Raw genomic sequence first — 9,933 nt, 5'->3', positions numbered from 1 at the left:
CTCTGGTTATCAAGTCAGCCAGACTGCCGCCTTGGGCGGCCGCCATCCCCAACACCCACAGTCAGAGAGGAGGGAAAGGAGCCCCGGAAGCCTGTAGGCGGCCAACCCCTGAAGGAACCTGTGTCATGTGGTTTCTGAAAAATCGAAACCAGACTCAGTTTTCTGAAACATTCCCTGGGACCAGCCTGATCACTTTCCACACTGCGCGGAGGGGCTTTCTGGGTGGACAGCCTACAGAGCCATCCTGCGACGGGAAGGCCGGATGTCCCAGGACCATCATCAGTAGTTGCCTCAGGCAGGTAAGCTACGCCTCTTGTTCTCAGGTGGGTGTCCCTCTCCCTACAGTGTCATCTAGTGGGGGCCAAGTCTCCCTGTTTGCACCCAGCTGTGCACCTGGTGCCCAGGGACCATCGTGGCTGCTCCCAGGCCCATAGGGTCTTTGTGTACAGTTGGGCAGGCTGTTCACTGCACACGGACACCAGCCAAAGGGGAAGCTGCCTTGGAATTCAGCTCAAGTCCCTCTGGTCTGCACATCAGCCCAGGCTGTACCCGCCCAAAGGAAGAGCACCTTTTTCTAATTTGCACGAACGCAGCGTATGGGCCAGGGGCAGGCAGCCCCGTCCCAACTTCCTATAGGAGGGAGTCAGGCAAAATAGGTGCCACAGCCACCCAAGGGCAGCGACATTTGCACACTGTGCACCAGGTACTCCGTTGGCCATTTTTCCAGGGCCCTGAGTTCCTGTCCCAGGGTGAATAAACCTGGCGGCTGTGGCTCTGGGCACTGCAGGGGGTGACCAACCGTACCCGTTTGCCTGGGACTGAGGGGTGTCCCTGGACATAGGACCTCCATTAAAACCAGGACCGGCCTCGGCACACCAGACAGTTGGTCACCCTAGCCCCTCAGCCATCTAGCCCAACCCGCCCTTCCCAGCTGTGTGACCAGCCAGCCACCTCTGGGCTCCAGCTCCTGCACCCGGAAGGTGGGGTTAGCAGCAGGAGTCTGAGCTGTGCCTGAGCAGTCCTGGCATGGGGCCAACCCAGGCCAGTGTGCTAGGAGTCTAATGGGGCTGCCTCAGGGTCATCAGGCTCTGACTTGTAGGGGGCCTGCAGGGAGTGGGGCCTGTCACCGTCACGGATCACAGGGTTCCTCCTAAGCCAGAGAAACAGTGACTGCTGGATGTGGGGGGAGGGGAGACTGGGGAGGAACAGGATGGGGGTGAAGAGGAAAAGCTAGCAGCAGGAATTACTCAAGGCAGAAGCCAGAAGACCTGTGTACCCGCACCCCTGCCCTGGCTGGCTGTCGCCTGGGTGGCCCCCAGCCTCTCCAAGCCTCTGCTTCTTGGGCACACTGACCTCCGAGGTGTCAATGCCAGGTCCACACAGAGCCAGCTCAGCAGGTCCTCCCCATCACACCCCCACCCCCACCCCCATCCAGCTGCACAGTCAGGGACCCTGCCCCGGCCCTGACCCCTCTCCTGTGCCCACCCCCAGCCTGATACCTCTCACTGCTGCCCATCCCTCGGTCACCCTGTCGGATTTCTGTGACCTCCTGATGCCCTGCACCCTGACTTCACTTCCCTCTCTCCCCGGGGCTCACGTGGCCCGGAAGGCCCAGAATAATGTTCTTTGTCTGCACAGACCTCTGGGCACTTCTGCAGTGGCTATTATCTGAAGATAAGGCCCCACCCTCAGCGAGGCGCACTAGGCCCCTCCCTGTCTGGGCCCTGCACACCCCACCTTCCCCGTCCCCACCTGGCCCAACTGCAGCCACATCCGGGCCTGGTTTTCTGAGACGGGCTCCTTTCCCCAACGTCTTTGCTGCCTGGAGACACCCCAGCTCACCCGCTTCATCTGGGCAAGTCTTCAGGTCCTTGGAGGGCCACCTTTCAGACCAGGTGAGGGAGCCCTGCTGGGGCGCCTGTCACCCACACTGTCTGCAGGAGCAGGGACCCACCCACCTGCCGCCCTCCGCCCTCCACAAGGAGAGTGAGTGATGGAGGACAGACCCTCAGGGCCCCTCCGGTCTGTCCAGCTCAGCTGTTCCACCCTGCCGCCTCCTTCTCCTGCAGGGCACAGGCTCCCAGGCCAGACCATGGCCCTGCTAGGGCTCCTCTGCGTGTGGCTGCTGGTCGCAGGGACTGAAGGTGAGATGAGCCCGGGGGGCGGGAATGCCGACAGCAGCTCGTCCTTGTCCCTCCTCACAGAAAGCCTAGGAATGTTCTGCCCGGCCCCGGGTCACTGGGGTCGGCTCAGGTTTCGTCTCCAAGTCATGCGGCTTTAGGTTGTGGGGGTACACCAAGGAATTCTTTGTTCTGTCCTGTTCCCAGAGGGACCGAGCAGGAGGGGCGCATCAGACCGGCCAAATGCTGGGGGGCGTGAGGTCAGTGCCCTTTGGACACAGACTCTCAAGCATCCTCATGCCTCACCCCTCGAGGCCCGGGAGGCCTTCCTCAGCCTGGTGACCCTACGGAAGCCTGCTGCACCCCAACTGAGAATTGCCCTCTGACTCTGTCAGCGCCCACAGGATTTGGGCCTGGAGAATCAGTCAACTGAGTCCCAGAAGAACAAGTGTGGGGCCGGGACCCCCCTTTCTCTCTGTACCTGGTGTATTCTGCCTGTGTTCCGGGGTCCCTGGACCTACTGCCTCAGGCATTGCCCCCACCCCGTCCCAGCAGTCCTTGCCGTGGTGCACGGGTGGCCCCCAAGGCCCAGACTTGAGCAAGTGGGGTCATCGTAGGCCTTCTCCCCGCTCCCATCCTTTCCTCGGGGTCCTGCACCCCGCTCTCAGGTGCTGGGGTACCACGTGTCCCTCTGCCGCTTCTCCCTCAGTGCAGCCAAGGGCTCCAACCTGAAAGACAAGAGCAGGCTCGTTGACCCTCTGTGAGCGCGGGTGGGGCGTCTGTGTGCATCCTCCACTACTCCCCAACGGGCGACCCCCTCAGGGAGGGATGGGGAGGCTTTAAAGCTATTTGTCCAGTGGTCGCCCCCTTGGGGGGAACTTTACTGCTCCCGCGAAAGCACATGGCCCCGGTGAAGTGTGGGGTGGTCAGTGCTGCCGCCCTGGGATGGAGGCCCAAGCCCCCGGCCTTTGTCCCTGCTGACCTCTGCGTTCCCTTGGGAGTCCTGCAGCTGTGAAAGATGGTGACATGCGGCTGGCAGATGGGGACGCTGCCAACCAGGGCCGTGTGGAGATCTTCTACGGAGGCCAGTGGGGGACAGTGTGTGACAACTTGTGGGACCTGACCGATGCCAGCGTCGTCTGCCGGGCCCTGGGGTTTGCGAACGCCACTGAGGCTCTGGGCAGAGCCGCCTTTGGGCCAGGTAAGCCTGTGGGGTCCCCAGCTCCTCCAGAGCAGCGAGCCCCGGGGGGGGCCATCACCTGAGACTTGGAACGGCCCCCCTGCCCAGCGCTGGCACTCTGAACACGAGGGCCTGTGCTGCCGGTGGCCGTGAGGAGCTCACGGGTGGGTCATTCAGGAGCTCAGCCGTGGCCGCTCCCTCCAGCCCAGAAGCCCCACTCCTGGGAATTTATCTTCTCGAAACCGTTTCCCCCAAAGAAGAGTTGGTATAGATGTGGGAAGATTTCCACTGACACAGAGGCCATGATTCTGAAAAGAGGGAAATACCCTAGATTTTCAGGGGTTTGTTGTCCACGAAGCAGACCGGCTTTATGAAAAGGAGGGCCCGTGTATGGTCCGAGGTCGCAGTGATAAATCTGAACCTGCGCTCCAGCAGTCACCCGATTACCTGTGACCTAGTAAAAGACGCCCACAAACACGAACACACCCGGGAGGGGAATGTGAGGAACAAAGCCGCTTAGGTGGCACAGGGGTCGCGGAGGGTTTTTCCGTCGCTGTGCAGTGAGTGTGCCTGTTCTGTGCCGGGCTTCTCGGGGGAGCAGCCCCGTTCGTGGGGCCCTCCTCCCGCGGCTGAGAGCCCCGGCCCCCACTCCAGCCTCTGTCCTCCCCGCTGTCCCACCAGGAACGGGCCCTATCATGCTGGACGAGGTGGAATGCGTGGGGACAGAGCCCTCGCTGGCCAACTGCTCGTCGCTGGGCTGGCTGAAGAGCCACTGCAGGCACAGCCAGGACGCCGGCGTCGTCTGCAGCAACGGTGAGCCGGGCAGCCCCTGCCCGAGCCCCCGCCCCCGCCCCCAAAGCCCTGGGGTCCTGTGGATCCCAGGATGGCGGTGGTGCCCACTCCTGCCCCGCCTCTCCCCCCAGCACACACGCCCTCCGAGCCCATCACTCACCTGTGCACAGGTTCGCAGGTGATGGGGGCAGGACAGCCTGCAGCTCACTGCCCTCTCCGGGGCCTGCTCGGAGACGCCCCGCTTGCCTACCTGATCCTGGGCAGCGGGCCATGTCCCGGTGCCCACGAAGCCTGCCGAGGGCAGGCTCCTCTCAACGCCAGCATTTCACTTTCGTTAGTTCTCCTGCTGGAACATACTACACGGTGCACCGCGTGCTCCAGCAGCATGCCGGGTGTGCTGGGACATTTCTGGATGGCTGGAAAACCAGGTCACAGACAGCGCAGCCCCCCTACTGCCCCGCCCCCCGACTCCATCAGCCGTTCTAAACAAACACAGCTTGCTCTCATTTTTCGGCCCTTGAGCCCGAATTTTACCGCTGTTCTTTGCCCTGTCGCGTCCACTTGTCGCTTCCTCCTGGGCTGGTACGTGGGCCCGGGGACACGTGTGGCTGCTAGGCACGGGGGGTACACCGAGGAAAGCCAGGGCGTTCACACAAGGACAGAGTGAGTGCTGGGAAGGGGTGCAGGGGATGCACCCGGGCTGGGGGGCTGGGTGCCGTGCAGGAAGCACCTCTGGCAGGAGCCTGGGAGCCCCATGGCGCGTGGAGGCCCTAAGAGGCTCCCGAGAGTCTGGGGTGCCAGGAGGAATGGGGGCGTTGAGCCCACCTGGTTTAAATGTCAGAATTTAAACCTATTTGTGACAAAGAAAGAAGGCATGGATTCAGTTCCCAGGGAGGCTCTGGGAAGGGTCAGAGGAGGGGGTCCGCGAAGGAGGCTGCGAAGGACCCCAAAGCTCTAGCATTGTGTTTCCATAAGATACTGTCTTCAGACCTCAAACTAGGGAGGAGGTTTTGGATTCAGAAGGGGGCACCTGGGTGGCCCATCCGTTGATGGGTTGGGGTCTTTAAAGGCTGGGGCCTCAGGCTCTGGAAGGAAGCGGCTCCAAACCCCCATCCTGAAGGTGCTGCCCGAATTTGGGGGGAAATGAGCTAACCAGGGTTGTTTCATGGATGTATGTTGGGGGGACTGTGGCCACGAGGGACAAGGGCACCTGTCTTCCGGGGTGGTTCTTCCCTCATCTTCCCAGGAGCCTTTCTGAGTAGATCCGTCAGGCAGGGAGAGAGGCCTCGATTTAAGGGAGGGAAAGTCCTTCCGGGTCACAGAGCGAGTGAGCGGGGCCCGACGCAGGCCCTGAGCCCCGCCGCACCCCCACAACCCAGGGCATGCCCTCTGCCCCTTCTTAGAAACCAGAGGCATCCACACCTTGGACCTGTCGGGCGAGCTCCCTGATGCCCTCGCGCAGATCTTCGACAGCCAGAGGGGCTGCGACCTGTCCATCAGGGTGAAGGTGAAGGACAAGGAGGACCTGAGTCTCTGCGCCCACAGCCTGATCCTGTGCGCCAACCCCGAGGCCCAGGCGCTGTGCAAGGTGCCAGGCAGCACGGCCACCATGGAGGTGGACGCCGAGTGCCTGCCTGTCGTCAGAGACTTAATCAGGTGGGCGTCCTCGGGGCTGCGGCCTGCGTACTGGGCAGTGTCCCCAGGGCTCTGCCAGACCGCCCTGCTGGGGGGTGTCCACTCTGTCACCATGAGGGGGCCTCCTAAGGGCTTGTGTTCCGAAAGCATCAACTTAAAGAAGGCATCGCATGTACTGAAAACGGTTCTCTCATTCTTACCACCAGAGCTTTATGTGGCTGAAAAGGGACACTTAGGAGAAAACAGATGGCAATTAAAACAGATTAAGATGGTCCCTTTCCGGCCAAGCATAAGACTCTGTCTCTAGCCTGTGCCCTCCTGGTGGGATCGATTCTATGATGTGCCTGAGAATGAGGCAGGTGCCCGACCGCCTCCCCGGCCCCAGCGGGATCAGTGCCCTCAGGCAAAGCTCAGGGGTGCTCTGGAGTGACCGCCGCGCGCACCCTCGGTCTCTCTCTCTCTGTGCCTCTCCCTGTTTCTGTCTCTGTCTGTCTGTCTCTCTCCTCCAAGGCAAAGAGGCTGCAGTGAGCTGGGTATCCTGGCCTCTTGGCCTCCTCCAGACCCCAGAAGTCCTCAGAAGACCCCTCCCCACTGGGCCACCCCTCAGACTCCCCCCTTCCCTCTCTGCCCCGTGCCCACACGCAGCGCCTGCTGGCAGGCCGCCATCAGGTACCCGGCTCCTTGCCACTTCTCTGGTTTCTCAGGGTCACTAACGCCTCCCCCACCCGGCCTTTGGTCCCCCGGCTGTTTTCTTCCCTGATGGCCGGGCAGGGCCCAGGGACCATTGTGACCCCCTGTTCCCACCCACTTGGGGGCCTGCTTGAAGTTGAGGGGTGAGCAGGTGCATGGCGGTTGAAAGGAGACTGGCTGGGGTGGCTGTGCAGCCACCAGTGGCCTGGGAACTGTCCCACTCAGCCCTGAAATGACAATTAAGAGATGGTAAAGACGTTCTGCAGGGTTCTCCCTCCCTTTGTCAACTGCCATTTGTGGGGCCTGTGGCACTTCCTGCCCATGAAAGCGGCAGTGCACGGGAGGCGTGCGCCCTGCCCGCTGTCCTGGAGCCCTCCCGGGCTGAGCCTCCTGGCGCTGCAGGCTGTGGTCAGCGGACACCCAGCTGCTAGGTGACAGGCCGGAGGATGGAGTGGCCCTGTTTTGCCCCAGAGTTCACGGTAGACAGCAGGAATCACAGGATATGCTGAGAGAGTAGTGAGTGCAGGGAGGAGAGAGGGAGGGCACGCCTCTGGCACCATGACTGGGCACGCGGGGGTCCTGGCTCCTGTGGGCACAGGTCCGGCCTGCAGCGTGCGGTGCCAGGGCCCCCGCTCCGTTTTTAGGTGGACACGGTGGGCAGCAGGTCGGGCTCCCTGGAAGGTTCAGCCTTCGAGAGGCACCAGCCAGCTCTGAGTCCCTGTGGCGCTGGGGAGACTTCGGCTCCTCCTAACGGCAGGACTCCACTTGTCTCACCTCGGCTGCCCCTCCAGGCAGACGCCCTCTACTCATGTTTTCATGCAGCAAAGCGGTTCCTGGTGTCACTGCCTTACGTGGCAAATGGTGCAGACTAGACTGGGTGTCACCTACACGGGCTCACGGTTGGCAGAGAAGCAGACAGGAAGAAACCAAGGGCGGTGCCCGTGTCATGGGGCACGGGATAGGTTCTGGGGATGGAGGGGCACCCATGCTCAGCCAGCAGGGGAATGAGGGGTCCCATTCAGGATGTGACAGCAGGAAGGAGGGCAGGACCCTGCCGATGCCCGGCATTGCTGGCGGGTTGGAGCCCAAGGCCCTGTGGAGGCCGGGCTCAGGCCACCAGCGAGGAGGATGGCAGTGATGACAGTGATGACCAGGGACTGGAGAGCAGGACGTGGAGGGGCGCTTCTCTCCCGGCTGAGAGACGAATCTTTGACCTCTGGGACCCTGGGACCCAGCCAGGTGTCAGTGCTCGTGGCAATAAGCAAACTTGAGACTGGCATGTGTGTTGACCCAAGAGCTTAATCGGGGGGGGGGGGGGGGGGGGGGGGATGGCACACCTCTTAAAATCATTAGCACCCGGGGTGTCGGTGGGTCAGCGGCAAAACATGGACGAGACGGTCCTGTCGGAGAAGCTGGCCTGCGGTCCCTGGGCACACGCTGTCCTGCAGGGGAAGCACTGCATCCAGGCACTCAGCTCTGTCCCCCCGCCCTCCCAGGTACTTCTACTCCCGAAGGATAGACGTGTCCCTGTCGTCGGTGAAGTGTCTCCACAAGCTGGCCTCTGCCTACGGGGCCGAGCAGCTGCAGAGCTACTGCGCACACCTCTTCGCCCTCCTGCTCCCCCAGGACCTCTCCTTCCAGACGTCCCTGGATCTCTATGCCTATGCGCTGGCCACCAGGGACCCCGTGCTGGAGGAGCTGTGCGTACAGTTCCTGGCCTGGAACTTCGAGGCCCTGACGGCGGCCGAGGCCTGGACGAGCGTCCCCGTAGCCCTGCTCCACGTCCTGCTGTCCAGGAGCGAGCTGGCCGTGCCCAGCGAGTTGGCCCTGCTGACGGCCGTGGATGTGTGGAGCCGGGAGCAGCGCGCCAGCCACAGGGAGATGGAAGGCGTGGTGGAGAAGGTCCGGTTCCCCATGATACTGCCCGACGACCTCTTCCAGCTGCAGTTTAACCTGTCCCTGTACCAGCGTCACCAGGCGCTCTTCCAAAAGAAGATTCTGGAAGCCCTGGAATTCCACACCGTGCCCTTGCGGCTGCTGGCCCAGTACCCAGGCCTGAACCTCACCGAGGACGCCTACAAGCCCCGGATGTACACCTCGCCCACGTGGAGCGCGGCCGTGACACTGAATTCCCGGGCCCCCTCACCCTCCTATTGGTATGACCCCTACCAGTCCTTCCAGACGCCACAGCACCCCAGCTTCCTCTTCCAGTCCAGCCTCATCTCCTGGTCTCTCGTCTACCTCCCCACCGTCCAGAGCTGCAGTAACTACGGGTTCTCGTGCTCCTTGGACGAGCCCCCAGTCCTGGGCCTCACCAAGTCCAGCTACTCGGATCCCACCATTGGTTACGAAAACAAAGCCCTGATGCTGTGTGAGGGGAGCTTCGTGGCAGATGTCACCGACTTCGAGGGCCCGAAGGCCATGATCCCCAGCGCCCTGGACACCAACGGTTCCAGGAGCACCTCCTTCTTCCCCTGCCCGGCAGGGTCCTTCAGCGGCTTCCGAGCGGTCATCCGCCCGTTCTACCTGACCAACGCCTCAGTCGTGGACTAGACGGGCGGGGGCAGGAGCGCAGAGCAGCAGCTCCTGTGAGCAGCCCCAGCTGAGCGACCCCGACCCTCCACCCTCCGTCTCTCAGCCGCCTCCCACGGCCGGCCACCAGATGGCGCCCCTGCTCCCACTGAGCTCTGAGCTTGAAGAAATGACGCGTTCACACAGATGCTGAGAATTCCCATTTCTCCCGCCGCCCAGCTGCTGTGCCGCTAAGCGAGTGGCCGTTGAGGACTTTCTCAGCCCTCTAGTGTCCCTTGTCTCAGATCATTAAAGTTGCATTGTGGTTCCCAGGTTCTCTCATTTGTGCAGAAAGGGGGACTGCGTCTGTTCTGCGTTCGGACGTTGGGTGTGCCAGCCCTGGGGTACGGCGAAGGAGCAGACACAGTCCCTGTCCTCACCAAGCTACGGCCTAGCAGGCGAGACAGGCGACCAGTGGGGGTGGAAACCGGAGAGGCGCCGGTACGGTGGGAGCGCAGGCTAGGACCACTCAGAGCAGCAGGCGTGTGGAAAATGGGGGCGGGTGGGGTCCGGGTGGAAGCGCCCACAGGTGTGCACAGGGATGAGGGACAGAGATCGTCACATGAGCATTGTTTGTAAGAGTGAAAACTTGGAGACAGCATAACTACCCGTCAACAAGGTGCTTGGCCACAAATAAAAGACGCCCAGGACGGGGTAGGTCAGAGAGAAGAAGGACGTGCTGGAAGGATGCCGGGCGACCCACAGAACCGACGCAAAGGCAGGAGGACCAGGCCTGGGGGCCTGGGGAGACATCCCGTTAGAATGACACCGCTGGGTTCCAGGTGCTGAAGGCCACCCCCACCGAGAGCAGGGGCAGGGGTTCGGAGCCGCCCCGCACGCTCAGGCTCAGGGTCCCAGGCAGAAGCATCTGGGTGGCCGAGCTCAGGCCACGTGCCTGCCACTCGGCCAGGGGCTGAGAGAACAAGCATGTGGCCTGTTGGGAAG

The 9,933-nt window shown here is 62.4% G+C and overlaps 1 protein-coding gene across 2 annotated transcripts; it reads left to right on the top strand.

Annotated features, from left to right (window-relative positions):
* Nucleotides 1–9,256, top strand: LGALS3BP (galectin 3 binding protein). Of its 2 annotated transcripts, XM_019644217.1 has the most exons (7): nt 1–299; nt 1,639–1,895; nt 2,070–2,144; nt 3,130–3,321; nt 3,982–4,113; nt 5,496–5,748; nt 7,914–9,256. In XM_019644217.1, exons 3-7 carry the CDS (start codon nt 2,093–2,095, stop codon nt 8,968–8,970), a joined length of 1,686 nt encoding a protein of 561 aa, XP_019499762.1. In that variant the 5' UTR covers nt 1–299; nt 1,639–1,895; nt 2,070–2,092; the 3' UTR covers nt 8,971–9,256. The 2 variants fall into 2 exon arrangements, with proteins under 2 accessions (XP_019499762.1, XP_019499761.1); XM_019644216.1 differs by lacking the exon at nt 1,639–1,895 and having other exon boundaries at nt 2–299.
* The last annotated feature ends 677 nt before the right edge of the window (nt 9,257–9,933 follow it).

Source organism: Hipposideros armiger, unplaced genomic scaffold (genome assembly GCF_001890085.2).
Source record: "Hipposideros armiger isolate ML-2016 unplaced genomic scaffold, ASM189008v1 scaffold_87, whole genome shotgun sequence".
NCBI lineage: Eukaryota > Metazoa > Chordata > Mammalia > Chiroptera > Hipposideridae > Hipposideros > Hipposideros armiger.
This window is presented reverse-complemented; position numbering and strand designations above follow the sequence as displayed.

Excerpts from the sequence above, each read along its gene's own strand:
- LGALS3BP (XM_019644217.1), top strand. The coding sequence starts at position 2,093 with ATGGCCCTGCTAGGGCTCCTCTGCGTGTGGCTGCTGGTCGCAGGGACT. Across the intron at positions 2,145-3,129 it reads GCTGGTCGCAGGGACTGAAG|CTGTGAAAGATGGTGACATG; the intron begins GTGAGATGAGCC and ends GGAGTCCTGCAG. Across the intron at positions 4,114-5,495 it reads CGGCGTCGTCTGCAGCAACG|AAACCAGAGGCATCCACACC; the intron begins GTGAGCCGGGCA and ends GCCCCTTCTTAG.